Raw genomic sequence first — 21,440 nt, forward strand, 5'->3', positions numbered from 1 at the left:
TTTTGCAAGGTCAAAGTGTTGAAGACGTCAGCAAAGCGGGATCGCGCTGAGAATACTCACGCAAGCTGTAGCGCCATCATCCCGCACTAAGTGGTACTACACCTCCAGCACACTAAAACATTTTTTCAACTATCTTTATTTTAAAATGCCTAGGAATTACATATATTTGTACATATCTTACACAATGGAGAATGTGTTTGAATAAAAACATTGGAGGTATTTATAGGTGTTTGTTGTGTGTCGTTATTGTTTATATTCAAATCCATGACTTATTCTCGCATGATGTCATGGTGTTCTATATATTGTGACGTCGTTTTTACATCTATCTTTAAATCTGTATTAATTCTAATTAACATTACTTTATATAAACTTATATTTGTCATGCAATGCTGGCTCTGAGGATCAGCACGCACAACTTTTGAATTAATTTTGTTTGTTTATTTATTTAAATGTTATGTATTTATTAGAGTTAATTATTTTCTGTTGAGTCCCGCCGGCATCATCGTGTTCAATCTATTTATCCATTTACTTTCTTTTATTCTTCTATATGTCGCATTGTCTAATTTTAACTGTTCTAATACTACAGATTTTACATCATGTGCGTCATGTCCTTGACTGGTGCAGCGCTGTACTATTGGTTCATTAATTTTCTTATCTCTAATTAATGAAAGCTGGTTCTAAATTATTTTATATTACATTTTTCACAGGCTATTCCATAAACAACATTGCTGTTTTTACAGTAGGCATTCGTTTTTAGTGGATATGTGTTGTTGTTCTGTTTAATTACATTACTTTTGTCCATGTGTTTACACACTTCACACGTACTAGTGCAAGTATTTGTAGAACCTATTCTGTCAATTATTATTTTATGTTTACTGTGAAAATCTCACCTAAATTAGCTTCTCTTTTGAATGCTACAACTGGGGCCTTAAAGAATTCTGAATTATGTAGAATCCGGAATTGTTTACAAAATTAGACAAAGTAATTTCTGGGGTAACTTTTAGGTTGTGTCTCGAATATTGGATGCCTTCCGTATTGTATTAATTTATTTATGTGTTTGTTGTGGGGGGTTTTTAAATTTTATTTTTAAGAACAGTTATGCAATCCCGCGCTATGACTTGTTTTCAACTTGAAAGACGGTTAGACTCACGGAACCCGACAAGCCCGGGCAAAACAGACACACACACCCACTCTCTCAATGCAGACAGGACGCGGTTTCGACGAAAACACAACACACCTGTCTAATTAATTAGCCGATACCGTTACAGGGCACCCCACCCCCCGGTCCCGGGCCCCCTCTGCTGTGTCGGCTTGTTTTCATTCCAACTGAGCTCTCAATCACTGAACTAAACCCTTAATTTATCCGATCATTTACTTAATTATACCCGTTTCCCTTGTTTTCAGTTTTTTGTTTTTTTTTTTTTAAAACAGATTTCAAGTTAGCTATAACGTTTTATAATTAACGTGAATTTTGCAACTGTTTATGAGCTGAAAACAAGTCATTTTTTTTTTTTTTTTAAAAAAAAGCTCTAATTAAGGAAATGATGGTTCAGTTCAAATAAGGGTCTAGTTAAGTTTTTGAGAGCTCAGGACCTGCGTTAGGATCTCGCTTCAAAATCCAGAAATAACTCTCCGACAAAGCTGGGTTGTTTTTTCACCCGAGAAGGTCGTGTGCCGACAAGTCCCTGCTAAACGCATTAAATACCAAGTTTGCCTTAAGCCTTAAAAATTCTTGAGCTGTGTAGAAAATATAAGAAAAAACGTGACCCGCTAACTGGCTTACTTTTTTTTAAATAAATGTAAACATCAACAACAGCTTGTGTGTTATAAAGCAACTACAGCACTTGCTAGAGTCGTTAATCCAGCTCATTGGACCAACTGCTCTGCAACGGGAGTCTTATTGCAATCCCTTTATATTAGGACAGCAGTGTGGAGTAGTGGTTAGGGACCTGGACTCTTGACCGGAGGGTCGTGGGTTCAATCCGAGGTGGGGGGGACACTGCTGCTGTACCCTTGAGCAAGGTACTTTACCTAGATTGCTCCAGTAAAAACCCAACTGTATAAATGGGGAATTGTATGTAAAAACAATATGATATCTTGTAACAATTGTAAGTCGCCCTGGATAAGGGCGTCTGCTAAGAAATAAATAATAATTATCAGCAATGACTGATTAAACTGTAATATCAATTGTATGACTAATTTTCGAGCACGTTTTGTGTCATCAGCTCGTTTAAATGTATATCATGCAAGAATAAATAATATATTTGAATATAAACACTAACAAGTCGTTATCCATGCCGTCAAAAACCTATAAATACCTCCAATGTTTTGATTCAAACACATGCTCCCTGGACAACCTATCGAAACGTTGGGCAACTATGTATATAGCGTGCGTGCGTGCGTGCGTGCGTGCGTTTAATCATCCAGTAAACGGAAAAGACCCCAAATGTATTTCTCTTTGCTTATAAAGGGTAACTTTTATTGATTGATACTGTGTAGGCTATATAGACATTAATTTAAAATAAAAACCAAACTTGAATCAATAGCTGGTTCCACTAGGTTTAATATAGGTATTATGTAAGGCTAAGGTTGCCACCTTTTCCACAGACCAAACCCGGACATATTTCTCAGTCAGCCTATCAAAACTGCAGTCTACTGTTGTAGTGTCACACAATACCACCAGATGGCGGTACAAATCAATAATCATGCAGTTTGCACAGTATTGTCCTCTTGGCAATTTCTGAAGCGACGATCCTGTCTACCTGTTTGTTTGTGTTTGTTTTTTTACAAATCATTTTTCCATAGTGTCACTGGACTTGCCTGAAAAACCTGTTTGTGACGGTCAGAATTATTTTACAAATTCTCATAGCAAATCTCACATTATTATAGCAGAGGCTGTGTGGTCCAGTGGTTAAAGAAATGGGCTTGTAACCAGAAGGTCCCCGGTTCAAATCCCACCTCAACCACTGACTTATTGCGTGACCCTAAGCAAGACACTTAACCTCCTTGTGCTCCGTCTTTCGGGTGAGACGTAGTTGTAAGTGACTCTGCAGCTGATGCATCGTTCACACACCCTAGTCTCTGTAAGTCGCCTTGGATAAAGGCGTCTACTAAATAAACAAATAATAATAATTATTCAAATACTGGGGGCACAGCAGAGATCAGCACTAAACAGCACATTCCTATTAAGATTCGCGGATTTGTATACGTTGGTAGATTTTGACGGTTTTTTGAACTGGCGTTTATCACAATATACGCTCACAAAGAAGAATGCCACACAGTGTTGTATTTCTATTTTCAAATTTAAAAAATATTCAAATGCATGTTTACTTGATGAAACGCGTCTGCTAAAACAGTATCTCGTTTACAGTAACTAGTTATAGCATCTGCAATGTAACTGCAGCAACTTGGGGAGCGCCAAAGTCCTTCGAAAAATGATTTACTATATTTATCGTCTTTCAATTTTAAGATATCAGTACTTGGAAAGGATTACTAACTGCAGTGCACTTTAACGACATGCATGTGCTAACTCTCAGTTTTAAAAACTTAGCTCTGGTTCACTAACATAACACAGTGGAGTGATCACAGTATCATTAACTAATTGCAGGACAGTATTGCCACGTTTGAAAACTTGAACAACAAAGCTGAAATGAAAGCGCTTTACATTTAAAACGGGTTAATAGACTCATCTTTGTGACAAACTTTCTAACTAGTCTGGTGTAAACAAATGGCTGCTACTGTATATAAACGAACAAAAAAAAAAACCCTACAAATCTGCTTAACCTAAAAAGGAACAGTCCTACAGGTACTGTACCATAGGAGCAGGCGCAGTTCACACTGCCTCAGAGTTTGTTTGTTCGAGGGCGGGATTGCAGACTGTATGCCGCATTCTGATTGGTGGAAATATTATTGACGATCCAATCCAAACCACCAATAAAGCCTAAATAGATTCCACTCCTAAATGTCCCGTTATACGGTATGGCAAATATATATATATATATATATATATATATATATATATATATATATTAAAGGCAGGTTGGTGTTTCTTATGAGTTTCACTTAAAACCGGACATCAGCTCGTCTGGGTTTGTTAATTCCTGCCACCCGAACACAGATTCCCGGACCGTCCGGGTCGAACCCGGAGAGGTTTCAATCCTAGTGTCACATGATGCTAGTTTCGTGTTGTTTGGATACTCTTAGTAAATTAATGGTACGACCAAAAATATGCTTTAAAACAAACAGCATTTATTTGATTTAACAACGCGGAACAGCATAAACATTCTGCACGGACAGATGTGATCGCACAGTTCCGTTTTTTCCAAAGCTGGTAAAGGATTTACTCGTGAGTCAGGGCAGTACATGTGCTTATTAGAGTGACTGTATCCTACTTACAGCGCATCCACTCAAACAACACGGGTGTAAAAAAAAAAAGCCCCTATAAATGATCCCTATCACGCAATTACCTGATAACTTTTTTTAACACGTATTATATTGTTAAATTAAATAAATGCTGTTTGTTTTAAAGCATATTTTTTGGTTGTACCATTAATTTACTCAGAGTATACAAACAACACGAAACTAGCATCATGTGCTCAGGTTTTTCTTCTTTTTCTTATTTATTTATTTATTTATTTATTTATTTTTCGGTTGGAAATCAGGGCGAATTTTACTCTCGTTTTAAAAGTCGCCTTATATTTGGCGCGGCTCCGTGACTTCTTAAGAGACACAGACAGCACTCTGTTGCTTATTGCGCACTGAACAGCACGTTGCAGTTCTCTCACTGCGCTCTAGAGGGCGACACATCCCAGCATCCACATTGCAAATTGACCCTCAAGTGAGTAAAACCAAAGCAGGCGTTTGACAAAATTATTATTATTTGTTTATTTAGCAGACGCCTTTATCGAAGGCGACTTACAGAGACTAGGGTGTGCGAACTATGCATCAGCTGCAGAGTCACTTACAATTACATCTCACCCGAAAGACGGAGCACAAGGAGGTGAAGTGACTTGCTCAGGGTCACACAATGAGTCAGTGGTTGAGGTGGGATTTGAACCGAGGACCTCATGGTTGCAAGCCCACTTTTTTAACCACTGGACCACACAGCCTGGCTGTTACTTGGCTATTTCTGAATGTTTAGGTCGGCCTTAAAAAAAATATTGTAATAGCTAACTCATAGAAGACATAATGTAGTTTGTATTTTAAGGTAGCAAGATAATAATAACTGGTTTCAAACCTTTGCATTTGTTGACTTTGATTCCAGTCCACCTTAAGCGGAAACCTCGCTAGCTGCCCGTGTGTTTGACGTGAGAGTTGGCCAATGGCTCACGCAGAGCAGCTCGCTTGCGCCAATCAGCGCGGAGAGTGGGCGGGCTCGGTGATGAGCGGTCAGGTGATTTTTAAAGGGGTCTGGTCGGAATCAGCTGACTAATCCGAGTTCAGTGTCGATTCAGATAGAGAAGCACGTTTTGAATTATTTTAGATTCTGGCTGATCGCTGTGATATATTAAAAGGTAGAATAAAATGGACGAAAGCCAGGCTCTGTTTGTGGGCGAGGATAACAAGGTAAGGCTGGTGACGCCGCGTTTTTAATTTTCATTTCGTATTATTTATTTTAAAATGGGAAAATAAACATGATTTAACCCGTTCTCACTTACACTGTTAATAATAATAATAATAATAATAATAATAATAATAATAATAATAATAATAATAATAATTATACACCTGTTTTAACAACAAAACATATACGAAATACGATGTAAAGCTATCAAACGCCGGGACGCGAACGTTTATTTGATACACTTGTGAATATAGTTTATCATCATAACAATACATATATATATATTAAATTTGCATAACGAATTGCATCAACTTTTGGGATCGTAGCTCGCGTTTACAATAACATTTGTTGAACCACTTAACGTCGTGCACGGAGATTTGACATTGAAAGTCAACGCTACTGGATTTTTAAAAATAATGCATGGTTTGTATTAAAAACAGTGTTGTGCATAAGGAAACCAAACAGTGTTGTGCATAAGGAATCCAAACAGTGTTGTGCATAATGAATCCAAACAGTGTTGTGCATAATGAAACCAAACAGTGTTGTGCATAAGGAAACCAAACAGTGTTGTGCATAAGGAAACCAAACAGTGTTGTGCATAAGGAAACCAAACAGTGTTGTGCATAAGGAAACCAAACAGTGTTGTGCATAATGAAACCAAACAGTGTTGTGCATAAGGAAACCAAACAGTGTTGTGCATAAGGAAACCAAACAGTGTTGTGCATAAGGAAACCAAACAGTGTTGTGCATAAGGAAACCAAACAGTGTTGTGCATAATGAAACCAAACAGTGTTGTGCATAAGGAAACCAAACAGTGTTGTGCATAAGGAAACCAAACAGTGTTGTGCATAATGAAACCAAACAGTGTTGTGCATAAGGAATCCAAACAGTGTTTTGCATAATGAATCCAAACAGTGTTGTGCATAGTGAATCCAAACAGTGTTGTGCATAGTGAATCCAAACAGTGTTGTGCATAATGAATCCAAACAGTGTTGTGCATAAGGAATCCAAACAGTGTTGTGCATAAGGAATCCAAACAGTGTTGTGCATAAGGAATCCAAACAGTGTTGTGCATAATGAAACCAAACAGTGTTGTGCATAAGGAATCCAAACAGTGTTGTGCATAATGAATCCAAACAGTGTTGTGCATAATGAATCCAAACAGTGTTGTGCATAATGAAACCAAACAGTGTTGTGCATAAGGAATCCAAACAGTGTTGTGCATAATGAATCCAAACAGTGTTGTGCATAATGAATCCAAACAGTGTTGTGCATAATGAATCCAAACAGTGTTGTGCATAGTGAATCCAAACAGTGTTGTGCATAATGAATCCAAACAGTGTTGTGCATAGTGAATCCAAACAGTGTTGTGCATAGTGAACCCCCCCACCCCATATCAAACAAAAACCGGCCAGTGCTGCAGAGAACCCTACAAGAATGCACGATGATTACTTCGTTGTTAAAAAGGGAATCGTTTTGAGTGTAGTTTATTTCTTAGTACGTGTTCACAGTGGGACACACAGCTTAGCAGAAAGCTACGAACAGAGTAGAGTTAAATGCACAGTGAGTGTGTGTGTGTATATATATTATATAGAGAGAGAGAGAGGCTATAGACTATAGGCGGAGTTCATATCCTGTTCCTGGTACGGTAAACGTAGGATTCAGCACCGCTGCGTGGCTCGATATTATTTATTTATTTATTTCTTTCTTTCTTTCTTAGCAGACGCCCTTATCCAGGGCGACTTACAAAATATCACAGTACAAAATATCACATTCCAGATAAGTGCAGTTATGAAATACAGTAAAATCAGTAGTAAGAGCAAATTCAAACGAGAGAAAATAATATTAAAAAATACAGTAAATAATTAAGTTTGGGAGCAATTAAAAAAAATGTGTTTATTATTATTATTATTATTATTATTATTATTATTATTATTATTATATTTTTAATAAAACGCTTTTGTTTTCCTTTGCTTTTCCAGAGAGACACAGATTGATTTTCTTGCCCTGTCGAAAATTCAAAACATATTAAAACGTTTTTTTGCCCGGGCGGGCTTAACCACGATAAAAGCTAATTCGTCAAACAGACCGGACGCGAACCCAAATGCTACCCGTACTGTAATCGAAATACACAAATCAATTTCTGCATCAGGGACCCAGTCCTGGTTTCACTGGGAGTTTAATAATCAGACACACCTGAGCTTGTTAGCTAGACACACTGGGGGCTGATCAAACTGGTAGCAGTAAAACCTGGAATGGATCACACTGCTGTGCGATAGGAGTCTGATTCCCAGCCCTGAAGAGACAGACAGACAGCTGTGATGCAGTGAAAGCATGCTTGAGACAGTGTACCAGGCACACAGGCTGGGTGTGATGCAGTGAAAGCATGCTTGAGACAGTGTACCAGGCACACAGGCTGGGGGTGATGCAGTGAAAGCATGCTTTAGACAGTGTACCAGGCACACAGGCTGGGGGTGATGCAGTGAAAGCATGCTTGAGACAGTGTACCAGGCACACAGGCTGGGGGTGATGCAGTGAAAGCATGCTTGAGACAGTGTACCAGGCACACAGGCTGGGGGTGATGCAGTGAAAGCATGCTTGAGACAGTGTACCAGGCACACAGGCTGGGGGTGATGCAGTGAAAGCATGCTTGAGACAGTGTACCAGGCACACAGGCTGGGGGTGATGCAGTGAAAGCATGCTTGAGACAGTGTACCAGGCACACAGGCTGGGGGTGATGCAGTGAAAGCATGCTTGAGACAGTGTACCAGGCACACAGGCTGGGGGTGATGCAGTGAAAGCATGCTTGAGACAGTGTACCAGGCACACAGGCTGGGGGTGATGCAGTGAAAGCATGCTTGAGACAGTGTACCAGGCACACAGGCTGGGGGTGATGCAGTGAAAGCATGCTTGAGACAGTGTACCAGGCACACAGGCTGGGGGTGATGCAGTGAAAGCATGCTTGAGACAGTGTACCAGGCACACAGGCTGGGGGTGATGCAGTGAAAGCATGCTTGAGACAGTGTACCAGGCACACAGGCTGGGGGTGATGCAGTGAAAGCATGCTTGAGACAGTGTACCAGGCACACAGGCTGGGGGTGATGCAGTGAAAGCATGCTTGAGACAGTGTACCAGGCACACAGGCTGGGGGTGATGCAGTGAAAGCATGCTTGAGACAGTGTACCAGGCACACAGGCTGGGAGTGATGCAGTGAAAGCATGCTTGAGACAGTGTACCAGGCACACAGGCTGGGGGTGATGCAGTGAAAGCATGCTTGAGACAGTGTACCAGGCACACAGGCTGGGTGTGATGCAGTGAAAGCATGCTTGAGACAGTGTACCAGGCACACAGGCTGGGGGTGATGCAGTGAAAGCATGCTTGAGACAGTGTACCAGGCACACAGGCTGGGGGTGATGCAGTGAAAGCATGCTTGAGACAGTGTACCAGGCACACAGGCTGGGGGTGATGCAGTGAAAGCATGCTTGAGACAGTGTACCAGGCACACAGGCTGGCCGCTGTGAGAAGTAGGTCATGCTGTGTGAAGATAGAAAGCAGGTTGAATTGGGTGTCTTGCTAAACCCACTCGGACTGTTATCAGTGTGAGAATCCAGAAACCTCCCATTTAAAAAAAAATTAAATTAAAATAAGCCTTGGAAGTGGAAGATGAGAGAGAGAGAGAGAGAGAGAGAGAGAGAGAGAGAGAGAGAGAGAGAGAGAGAGAGAGAGAATGAATGAATGAATGAATGAATGAATAATAGATGGGCTTCAGTGAGTTACAGGAAAATAATTCCATCAAGGGTTTCTGTGACATCATAAACTACGAGAGCGAAGGCGGAGTTTCTAAACTGTCACAGAACCCCGAGATGGAATTGTTTTCCTGCGACTCGCTGAAGAGGCCCGTCTGTTATTTTTTATAATCCACGGATACCCCTGTGATGCTGATATTAAAGAAGACGAGGTTCAGCAGTACAGTTGTTTTTTTTAAACGTCGTGTTTCAGCGCTGTACAGACGTTCTGTGTCGTTATCCGTTTTCTTTTTAAAGTGACCACACTTGTTAGTACGGCCGTCTATCTGACCTCACCCTCTCTCTCTCTCCCTCTCTCTCTCTCTCTCTCTCTCTCAGTCTCGGTCAGTCTCTGTGGATCTCCACCATGACTCCTTGCTCCAGGTGGAGATTTCGGACGCGGTCAGCGAGCGGGACAAGGTCAAGTTCACCGTCCACACCAAGGTAACATGACTGACCGACCGACCGACTGACCGCTCAGCTGATTATCATTAACCAGGCTTCATGACACTTTTTCTCAGAAGAGGATCCAGAGGTTGAAAAAAAATACATTTGTAATGGGATTTGAAACGGTTGTGATAGTCTGATGCAGCACAAGGCTGTTTTTTTGTATAACACTTTAGCATCACGTAGGATTTTAGGATTGAGACATAATTAAAAAATAAAACTGCACGAACATAATTTAGATCTTTTATCGAACATCATGTACTAAAAAAAAACTACAAAATGATCTCGCAAATACCAGCGGTATTTCACTTCGGCTTTTCAGTTCAGCACCTGGACAGCTGCGCAGCTCTGTGTAATCGTTTGGTGTGTTAACGTAACGTCGTTCAGCAGGTTAACGTAACGTCGTTCGTATAGCGCTGCCCCTATACCAACACAGCCTCGCCTAGTTTTCTGCTCGTCTAGCTGCTTTCAGGAACGCCCCATCTTGGATCCCTAATTCAATCCCACCAGCGCTGATAATCTGCTGAGGGGGAGTTTGGACAGTGCCAGTGAATCATCAGGCCATCCTGGGATTATCACAAAAAAAAATATCCTAGTCTAGTTTGGTCAAACCAAACCCTTAGATATCAGGTATGGGAATAAGACTCCTGTTGCATAGCAGTTTCACCCATTCCAGGTTTTACTGCTACCAGCTTGATTAGCCACAGTGTATAGGTAACAGCAGCAGTGTGGAGTAGTGGTTAGGGACCTGGACTCTTGACCGGAGGGTCGTGGGTTCAATCCCAGGTGGGGGACACTGCTGCTGTACCCTTGAGCAAGGTACTTTACCTAGATTGCTCCAGTAAAAACCCAACTGTACAAATGTGTAATTGTATGTAAAAATAATGTGATATCTTGTAAGTCGCCCTGGATAAGGGCGTCTGCTAAGAAATAAATTATTTATTTATTTATTATTTAGAGATGCCAGGCTTCTGATCAGATTTGCACGCTGCTGGGGTGATGCAGTCTCGCTAGCTGTGTCTCCTGCTTGTCTTGTTCCTCAGACTAGCCTGCCTCGCTTCAAGAGAGCGGAGTTCTCCGTGGTCAGACAGCACGAGGAATTCATCTGGCTTCACGACACTTACCTGGAGAACGAGGACTACGCCGGGATCATCGTGAGTCACCGGGAGGGGTGGGTGGGGTGATGTGGGGGGGGGGTTACAAGCAGTTTGAGGTCCCCCCCCCCCCCCCCCTCCCCGCAGAGGGTCTCCCCTGGTAAAGGCACGGCCTCGTGGTGTGCAGGGGGAGTCGAACAGTCAGGGGTCTCACCTGGTAAAGACAAGATTTATGGAATTATTTTGTAAGCTACAGTAAGTGTCATTTTTGTTTTCCCTGATTGTCCCATTCCCCGTCCTCCCCACCCTCAGATCCCTCCCGCGCCCCCCAAGCCAGATTTCGAGGCGTCCCGAGAGAAGCTGCAGAAGCTGGGGGAGGGCGACGGTTCGATGACCCGCGAGGAGTTCGCCAAGATGAAGCAGGAACTGGAAGCGTGAGTCCGCAGGGCCACTCCGTCACGCCAGGGGGCGCCAAAACGTCACGCTGTTTATGGAAATAATCACTATTTAATATTTGTTCTGCGAATGTCATTTAACATGGTAATAGATTGCAACCACAACTGCATTTGAGTACATCTGAAGAGAGGCTCGCTGATCCAGTGGTTAAAGAAAAGGGGTCTTGATATCAGGAGGTTCAAATCCCGGCTCAGCCACTGACTCACTGTGTGTGTGTGTGTGACCCTGAGCAAGTCACTTCACCTCCTTGTGCTCCGTCCTTCGGATGAGACGTAAAACAAACGAGCTCCTATTGGAAGTGACTCTGCAGCAGCAGCAGCAGCAGTTGTTGATGAAGCAGAGTTCACCCTCCTACTCTGCAAGCCGCTTTGGATAAAAGCCTCCGCTAAATGACTCAATAATAATAGTAGTTGCATCCATTCCAGGTTTTACTACAGGTTTGATTTAACTGTGTTTTACTACAAGCTCAGGTCTGTCTTATTAAACTCTCAGTAAAACCAGGAGTGGATCAGACTGCACTGCAACGGGAGTCTTATTCCCGTCCCTGCAGCGCGTTATTCATCTGCTTTTGAGTGACTATTTTTCTACTGCCTGTACTGCGGAACGCTAGAAAGAGTCAGTTAGAAATTCAACGACAAAGATTTTGACGAGAAGTCTCAAAGACACAGAAAAAGACTTTGAGTTCGCAATTAGCGATTAAAATATATACAGGAAGTAAAAAAATAAAAGCTGTCTGGACCGTGTCTCCTCTCGGATCCTCATTACAGAGCTCTCCGGTGCACAAGTGCAGTGCAGCGGTTTTGACTGTCTGTACTGATTTGAATAAGCTGGCTGTCAGATCCCCAGTACTGTTGCTGTGTGAGTTAATGGAGACCGATCGGCTTCAAATCTCATTGTATTTAGTATTATTATTATTATTATTATTATTATTATTATTATTATTTGTTTATTTAGCAGACGCCTTTATCCAAGGCGACTTACAGAGACTAGGGTGTGTGAACTATGCATCAGCTGCAGAGTCACTTACAACTACGTCTCACCAGAAAGACGGAGCACAAGGAGGTTAAGTGACTTGCTCAGGGTCACACAATGAGTCAGTGGCTGAGGTGGGATTTGAACCGGGGACCTCCTGGTTACAAGCCCTTTTCTTTAACCACTGGACCACACAGCCATTTAGTAGGTCTGTTGTTATGGGGTTCATTGTGAATGGGTCTGTTTTTCTAATGTCAAGTTAGAGAGAGAGAGAGAGACTCTTCTATTTCAAATATTATTTTAATCAACCCCGAGCTCTTAATTGCTCTAATTATTATTTAATTAATCGGGACCCATTTTAATGCTTCTCTCTGGTCTTCGCAATGTTTCACAGACTCCTCGAATCAAGCTCATTTTTAAAAATCCTCATCAACTGTAGAAGACCTTGAACACATAATTAGATCAATGAATTTGATTGAGAGCTCAAGTTGGAATGAAATCCAGATGCCCCCCCCTCCCTGAGGACTGGAGTTTGCCCCCCCCTCCCCGCTCTAATGTCTGCTCTCTGGGTTGCTGGCTGTGTCGTGTGCTTCAGGGAGTACCTGGCGATCTTTAAGAAGACCGTGGCGATGCACGAGGTGTTTCTACAGAGACTGGCAGCGCACCCTGTACTGAGGAGAGACCACAACTTCTACGTGTTCCTGGAGTACGACCAAGACGTGAGTGAGGAGGGGGAGGGAGAGGGAGAGGGAGAGGGAGAGGGAAGGGAGGGGAGAGGAGAGGAGAGGAGAGGAGGAAGGGGATGGGGAGGAGGGGAGAGGAGGAAGGGGATGGGGAGGGAGAGATGAGGGAAGGGGAGGAGGGGAGAGGAGGAAGGGGAGGAGGGGGAGAGAGGGAAGGGGAGGAGGGGGAGAGAGAGATGAGGGAGAGAGGGAAGGGGAGGAGGGGGGAGAAGGAGGAGGGGAGAGGCGGAAGGGGATGGGGAGGAGGGGAGAGGAGGAAGGGGATGGGGAGGGAGAGAAGAGGGAGGGGGGAGGAGAGGGAGAAGAGAGAATTCAATCACTCGCTCAGAAACTGCAAGAAAACTAAACAAACGCTTTCATCAGCGCTGTACCCAATCATCAGGGCTGTGTAGTTCTTCGCAGTCTAAAAAAATAGATACTTCAAGATATTCTACAATTTAAAAACTGATTTATTAAAGCAGAGAAATTCAAACGGATCACGTATCTATGTAGAGCTGTTAGACAGCAGGTGTTCCTGAATATTAAAACGCTTACCCTGAAAAAACGGTCGCTGCTAAAACTGTAAAATGTTAGTGTTGTTTTTTTGTGGAGGTTCTTGAAGACGCGGGTTTTGTCTCCTCAGCTGAGCGTACGAGGGAAGAACAAGAAGGAAATCTTTGGCGGCTTCTTCAAGAACATGGTGAAGACCGCCGACGAAGCCCTGATTGCCAGCACGTCCGGCCTAAAGGTCACCGTTATTGATTATTGGTTATTGATTATTGATTGTCAGTAAGCAGCTCCCAAGACTGCTGCCAATCAGGGCTGAAGACAGCTGCTTGTCTTTACAAGGCAGAATCCGTTATATTGTTCAGCATCCTGTAGAATGAACTAATTTTGCTTCGTGAAGTCCAATGAAAGCTGCTGAATAATGTTCCCTTGTTAACATATTGAATTCCACACCCTCTATATAGAATGAACTCCCTCAGCTTCATAGAGTCCAATGAAAGCTGCTGAATAATGTTCCCTTGTTAACATATTGAATTCCACCCCCTCTATATAGAATGAACTCCCTCAGCTTCATAGAGTCCAGTGAAAGCTGCTGAATAATGTTCCCTTGTTAACATATTGAATTCCACCCCCTCTATATAGAATGAACTCCCTCAGCTTCATAGAGTCCAATGAAAGCTGCTGAAAAATGTTCCCTTGTTAACATATTGAATTCCACCCCCTCTATATAGAATGAACTCCCTCAGCTTCATAGAGTCCAATGAAAGCTGCTGAATAATGTTCCCTTGTTAACATATTGAATTCCACCCCCTCTATATAGAATGAACTCCCTCAGCTTCATAGAGTCCAATGAAAGCTGCTGAATAATGTTCCCTTGTTAACATATTGAATTCCACCCCCTCTATATAGAATGAACTCCCTCAGCTTCATAGAGTCCATTGAAAGCTGCTGAATAATGTTCCCTTGTTAACATATTGAATTCCACCCCCTCTATATAGAATGAACTCCCTCAGCTTCATAGAGTCCATTGAAAGCTGCTGAATAATGTTCCCTTGTTAACATATTGAATTCCACACCCAGCGCTTTGTAGTTTTCCCAGATAACTTAATGAAAAACTGACAAATTGAAAAAAAAAGTGACATTTTGAAATCTAACATGAAATCCTACTTGTATTACATGCTGATAAATAAGACAGAAATTATGTTTATATATATATATATATATATTATTTTTTTTTGTCTCAATCCTAAAATTGTCTCAATCCTAAAATTCTAGGTGATGCTAAACATTTGGCCACAGTGTTAGATCGCTCTGCAGAGTGACGGCTGTCTTGCCTCAATGTAGGTCTAAAGCCGAGGGAAACACAGAGCCACTTTTCCAGGAACAGCAGCTTGAAACCTGGTTCCAGGAGACCTGGTTTGAGGTTCGCTGTATCAAACCCCCAAGTCTCCCTGCCTGGTTTGAGGTTCGCTGTATCAAACCCCCAAGTCTCCCTGCCTGGTTTGAGGTTCGCTGTATCAAACCCCCAAGTCTCCCTGCCTGGTTTGAGGTTCGCTGTATCAAACCCCCAAGTCTCCCTGCCTGGTTTGAGGTTCGCTGTATCAAACCCCCAAGTCTCCCTGCCTGGTTTGAGGTTCGCTGTATCAAACCCCCAAGACTCCCTGCCTGGTTTGAGGTTCGCTGTATCAAACCCCCAAGTCTCCCTGCCTGGTTTGAGGTTCGCTGTATCAAACCCCCAAGTCTCCCTGCCTGGTTTGAGGTTCGCTGTATCAAACCCCCAAAGTCTCCCTGCCTGGTTTGAGGTTCGCTGTATCAAACCCCCAAGTCTCCCTGCCTGGTTTGAGGTTCGCTGTATCAAACCCCCAAGTCTCCCTGCCTGGTTTGAGGTTCGCTGTATCAAACCCCCAAGTCTCCCTGCCTGGTTTGAGGTTCGCTGTATCAAACCCCCAAGTCTCCCTGCCTGGTTTGAGGTTCGCTGTATCAAACCCCCAAAGTCTCCCTGCCTGGTTTGAGGTTCGCTGTATCAAACCCCCAAGTCTCCCTGCCTGGTTTGAGGTTCGCTGTATCAAACCCCCAAGTCTCCCTGCCTGGTGTGTCACGCAGCGACCTGAAACCTGGTCTCCTGAAACCCAGTCCCACCAAGACACAAAGCAGCTTCCTTAACTTAAGGTGTTGACCCCTTGCCCTTTGACACAGGAAGTGGACGAGTTCTTTGACCACGAGAGGACCTTCCTCCTGGAGTACCACGTCCGGGTGAAGGACGCCAGCATGAAGGCTGACCGGATGACCAGGTCACACAAAAGTAAGTCAAAAAAACAGGCTATTATTATTAATTGGCAGACTCCTGCTTTATCCCAGGAGACTCACACAGGTGTTACAGGGCAGCGCAGGGTTACAATGCAAGCTTCATATTTAAACACAGTGTAGTTTACAGCAAGTGCAAATAATAACACTACTAGAATCCAATATGAACTAGGATGCTGTGTATAATAATAACACTACTAGAATCCAATATGAACTAGGATGCTGTGTATAATAATAACACTACTAGAATCCAATATGAACTAGGATGCTATGTATAATAACACTACTAGAATCCAATATGAACTAGGATGCTGTGTATAATAATAACACTACTAGAATCCAATATGAACTAGGATGCTGTGTATAATAATAACACTACTAGAATCCAATATGAACTAGGATGCTATGTATAATAATAACACTACTAGAATCCAATATGAACTAGGATGCTATGTATAATAATAACACTACTAGAATCCAATATGAACTAGGATGCTATGTATAATAATAACACTACTAGAATCCAATATGAACTAGGATGCTATGTATAATAATAACACTACTAGAATCCAATATGAACTAGGATGCTATGTATAATAATAACACTACTAGAATCCAATATGAACTAGGATGCTATGTATAATAATAACACTACTAGAATCCAATATGAACTAGGATGCTATGTATAATAATAACACTACTAGAATCCAATATGAACTAGGATGCTATGTATAATAATAACACTACTAGAATCCCATATGAACTAGGATGCTATGTATAATAATAACACTACTAGAATACAATATGAACTAGGATGCTATGTATAATAATAACACTACTAGAATCCAATATGAACTAGGATGCTGTGTATAATAATAACACTACTAGAATCCAATCTGAACTAGGATGCTATGTATAATAATAACACTACTAGAATCCAATATGAACTAGGATGCTGTGTATAATAATAACACTACTAGAATCCAATATGAACTAGGATGCTATGTATAATAATAACACTACTAGAATCCAATATGAACTAGGATGCTATGTATAATAATAACACTACTAGAATCCAATATGAACTAGGATGCTATGTATAATAATAACACTACTAGAATCCCATATGAACTAGGATGCTATGTATAATAATAACACTACTAGAATACAATATGAACTAGGATGCTATGTATAATAATAACACTACTAGAATCCAATATGAACTAGGATGCTGTGTATAATAATAACACTACTAGAATCCAATCTGAACTAGGATGCTATGTATAATAATAACACTACTAGAATCCAATATGAACTAGGATGCTGTGTATAATAATAACACTACTAGAATACAATATGAACCAGGAGGCGACAAGTTAGGATCACAGCGAGTTGTATCCACAGTGACATGTTAGCAGTGCGATCGTGCAAGGGTAGCGCATCAGCTGAGGATCCAGTAACGTGGTTCTGAGGTCAGACGAGTCCAGAGCAGAGCAGGAGGGGCGGATCAGGAGGTCTACAAGCGCAGAGTAAACAGGGGTCTTGAGGAGGGTGTCGGAAGGCAGTGAGAGGAGGGGCAGTCCTGAAGTTCTCCTAAATTTTAGGGTTCCAATTTCTACACACGGTCTAACCTGTATTCACACCCCAAACCAGTCAGTCCACTTTCTGAACCGGGATCGACTGTCGCGCGACGTGATTCGCCAGTCAGACTGTTAGTTATGCAAGGGGGACCCGAGACAGTAAATTTTAGTTTAACTTTTTTTGAGAGAGCGACAAGAGGCCGTTCAGCCCATCAAGGTTTGTGCTTTCCCAGCACGCAGAGCAGTGTTGAAAGTCACGGTTTTCATTTTTGTACGTCTTTCCCCCTCCCTCTCCAGATGTAGCTGAAGGTTACATCCCCATTTCATCTGTGTTGAGCAGCCTAGGGACCCAGGAAAGTAGCATTGTCAACAGGTAAGGGTGGAGCGCAAGCACGCAACTTTATTAGCATTATTAGAGTTATAGTTTTTTAATTAATGTTTTATTTTTTTTTTTTTTTTTTTCAGGAACTTTCTGAAACTTGCAGAGCTGTTTGAGAAACTCCGGGTAAGAATTCAGAAACCTTTCCAATAAAAAGATGTTTTTTTTTTTTTTAAGACACATTATTGAGAGCTGCTCATCTCTCCCTGCAGAACAGTTTAAGCACCTTGCAGACTAGGTAGATTGTAGATGTATTAGAGCTCCCCATTGCTTCTGTGGTTTGGCACCAGTCAAAGAAAGAAAGTGGCAACTAAGATGCCTGTAGTAACTGATCGCTACAGCAGGGGGAGCCAGTGCTTATCTGAGCAGGCTTCTGAGGATTTGTATGACATCATCGCCATCTGCTGGGAGGCAGTAGTATTGCAGGGATCACAGAAACAGGACTTTTGTATGTACACGCTGTCGGCAGGGATGGAAATAAGACTCCCCATTGCACAGCTTGACATATTAAATTGGAAGTACTTCACCCATAAAGTTTACGTGATTGAGATTTGTAGAAGCTGCTAATTAATAAAATTGCTAAACGCATAAGACGCTCCGCAGAACACTCTGCAGGTATCTATTTCAAATTTCCCGCTGTCTATTAAATTACTTAATAATAATAATAATAATAATAATAATAATTTTCTCGTGTGTAGAAGGTCGAGGGACGAGTGGCTTCGGACAAGGATCTCAAACTCTCAGACCTGCTCCGATACTACATGAGAGACTCACAGGCTGCCAAGGTAGGGACTGCTGGACTAGCACTGAACCTAGAACCCAGAAATCTAGAACCCGTAACCTAGCACCCATACACCTGAACCTAGAACCCAGGACTGCTCCCACAGATTGCTGAGGTTATGAAAACAGTCAGGGGTTTTGAAATGACGTTTGAAGCCAGCTCTTTTAAATTCACTGGTGTCCTGACCTCCTGTGTCTCTCTCTCCCTCCCTCCCCGTCTCGCCAGGACCTGCTGTACCGCCGGGTGCGCTCGCTGGCGGATTATGAGAACGCCAATAAGGTCCTGGACAAGGCGCGCATGAAGAACAAGGAGGTGAAGCAGGCAGAGGGGCACCAGCAGCTCTGCTGTCACAGATTCGAGAAGCTCTCCGGATCCGCCAAGCAAGGTACTGGAGGTCTGGATGCCTCCCTGTCTCTCTCTCTACGCCTCCCTGACTGCCTGCCTCCCTGCCTGTCTGTCTCTCATTTAAACAAACCAAGGCTCTCCCATCCATTGTCTTATTTCTCACCAGCACTCCCAATTCCATGGGACTGGGAGGCTGAGAGTTCAGAGCCGCGTTTCTCGTGTTTTCTGTTCCAGAGCTAATGGATTTCAAGGTGAGGAGGGTGTCTGCCTTCAGGAAGAACCTGATTGAACTGACAGAGCTGGAACTAAAGCACGCCAAGGTATGAGCAACGATCCCTTCAATACCTCCGCACTCGAACCCTGAGCTCCTCAAACACCCTGCCCTCCACTCTACCCACTGAGCTCCTCAAACACCCTGTCCTCCACTCTACCCACTGAGCTCCTCAAACACCCTGTCCTCCACTCTACCCACTGAGCTCCTCAAACACCCTGTCCTCCACTCTAGCCACTGAGCTCCTCAAACCCACTGCAGCCCAGCACTAGAACCACTGAGCTCCTCAAACACCCTGCAGTCCAGCACTCGAACCCTGAGCTCCTCAAACACCCTGTCCTCCACTCTAGCCACTGAGCTCCTCAAACCCACTGCAGCCCAGCACTAGAACCACTGAGCAATCGCTATAAAAATCACTCTTTATTGCAGACATTATTATTATTATTATTATTATTATTATTATTATTATTATTATTAGTCATTTAGCAGATGCTTTTATCCAAAGCGACTTACAGAGACTAGGGGGGTGAACTATGCTTCATCAACAACTGCTGCTGCTGCAGAGTCACTTCCAATAGGAGCTTGTTTGTTTTACATCTCATCTGAAGGGCGGAGCACAAGGAGGTGAAGTGACTTGCTCAGGGTCACACACACACACACACACACACACACACACTGAGACTCACTCACACACACACACACAGAGACACACACACACACACACACAGTGAGTCAGTGGCTGGGAGTTGAACCTCCTGGTATCAAGCCCCTTTCTCTAATCACTGCACCAGCGAGCCTCCTCGCAGGTCATGGGACAGGAAAAGGAAACGCCTCCTCCAAGCTGCCCTGCCTGGCTGATTGCTGAGGCTCTCTGGTCCTCCTCTGATTCTCTTGCTCTCGGTCTCTTGGCAGGCGAGTTTGCTGCTGCTGCGAAACTGTCTCATCTCTCTGAAAATGGAGCACTGACAGCCAGACAGCATCCGGGACGGTCAGGCGAGGCGAGGAGATTGTGTCGTCTTCCATTTCGTTGTTACAATTGTGGCGATTATTATTATTGTAATAATGAATGTTATTATTGTTTGTTATCTTTTTATTACTTCACCTAACATCCATCTTAGCCTTGCAGTGCTCCCCTAAATCTGCCCAGCACTTTCTCTTTCTGTCTTGAACCACTGAGCTCCTCAAACCCACTGCCTTCCACACTGCAGCCCAGCACCCTAACCACTGAGCTCCTCAAACCCACTGCCTTCCACACTGCAGCCCAGCACCCTAACCACTGAGCTCCTCAAACCCACTGCCTTCCACACTGCAGCCCAGCACCCTAACCACTGAGCTCCTCAAACCTGCTGCCTTCCACACTGCAGCCCAGCACCCTAACCACTGAGCTCCTCAAACCCACTGCCTTCCACGCTGCAGCCCAGCACCCTAACCACTGAGCTGCTCATCTGTGCATTGGGGACGATCACACAGAGATGCAAGGGTATATATATATATATATATATATATATATATATTTTATTGCTCAATTCTGGGTTATGCATTTAATGACGTACCATGTGTATAATGTATGTATGTATTTATGTATGCATATAATGATGTGTCACATGTATAATGTATGTATGCCTGTAATGACGTAGCGTATGTTGTATGTATGTTCATGTTGTTACCTATTCCAGAAGTGAAATACTGACACACACCAAGCCCTGCTTATCCAGTCACTGGAGAAAACCATCTGAATTATATATATATAATCATAATAATTAAAAAATAATTCAAATGACTACACCTGCCCTCCCATCAGTCCGAAGGTGAAATAACAAGAGGCGATTTTTAAAAAATCTTTTTAATAACCAGAATCGAGTTTCTAATGTTAACCTTGGTGTTTTTGGTTTTTTGCATATACGGTGTATAATTCTGTGGGAGAAACGGTGTAGATAATTCAAAGAAAATATATTCAAATGTAGTTTTTGTTTCCTACCCTGTTTCATTAGTAAATACACACGTTTACAAATGCGTGTGGAGGTCTTTTCAATTTACTACATTTATTTGAACAGCATATATATATATATATATATTGCATTAAATAAATTGCACATGTAACACAATTTATTTTCGATTACTTACTTGCTAACTTTATAATCAAAGTGTTCGATAATAAACCGCAGATCAGAAATCAACCAATCGCAGCGAAGTGTTATTCCATAAATTCCAGTACGTCTTATCCGGTGTGCACA

The 21,440-nt window shown here is 42.6% G+C and overlaps 1 protein-coding gene across 2 annotated transcripts; it reads left to right on the forward strand.

Annotated features, from left to right (window-relative positions):
- The first annotated feature begins 5,406 nt into the window (after window positions 1–5,406).
- LOC131709352 (sorting nexin-32-like) lies at window positions 5,407–21,007 on the forward strand. Of its 2 annotated transcripts, XM_059011793.1 has the most exons (13): window positions 5,407–5,565; window positions 9,688–9,792; window positions 10,839–10,949; window positions 11,202–11,323; window positions 12,913–13,036; window positions 13,683–13,787; window positions 15,743–15,848; window positions 17,728–17,803; window positions 17,896–17,935; window positions 18,508–18,594; window positions 18,816–18,975; window positions 19,170–19,255; window positions 20,119–21,007. In XM_059011793.1, exons 1-13 carry the CDS (start codon window positions 5,524–5,526, stop codon window positions 20,170–20,172), a joined length of 1,218 nt encoding a protein of 405 aa, XP_058867776.1. In that variant the 5' UTR covers window positions 5,407–5,523; the 3' UTR covers window positions 20,173–21,007. The 2 variants fall into 2 exon arrangements, with proteins under 2 accessions (XP_058867776.1, XP_058867777.1); XM_059011794.1 differs by lacking the exon at window positions 9,688–9,792.
- Window positions 21,008–21,440: the final 433 nt, after the last annotated feature.

The sequence above is a fragment of the Acipenser ruthenus genome, chromosome 43 (assembly GCF_902713425.1).
Source record: "Acipenser ruthenus chromosome 43, fAciRut3.2 maternal haplotype, whole genome shotgun sequence".
NCBI lineage: Eukaryota > Metazoa > Chordata > Actinopteri > Acipenseriformes > Acipenseridae > Acipenser > Acipenser ruthenus.

Bases quoted from the DNA above. Each gene is read 5' to 3' on its own strand.
- LOC131709352 (XM_059011793.1), top strand. From the start codon at position 5,524: ATGGACGAAAGCCAGGCTCTGTTTGTGGGCGAGGATAACAAG. The intron at 5,566-9,687 runs GTAAGGCTGGTG...TCTCTCTCTCAG, and splicing joins TTGTGGGCGAGGATAACAAG to TCTCGGTCAGTCTCTGTGGA. The intron at 13,788-15,742 runs GTCACCGTTATT...CCTTTGACACAG, and splicing joins CCAGCACGTCCGGCCTAAAG to GAAGTGGACGAGTTCTTTGA.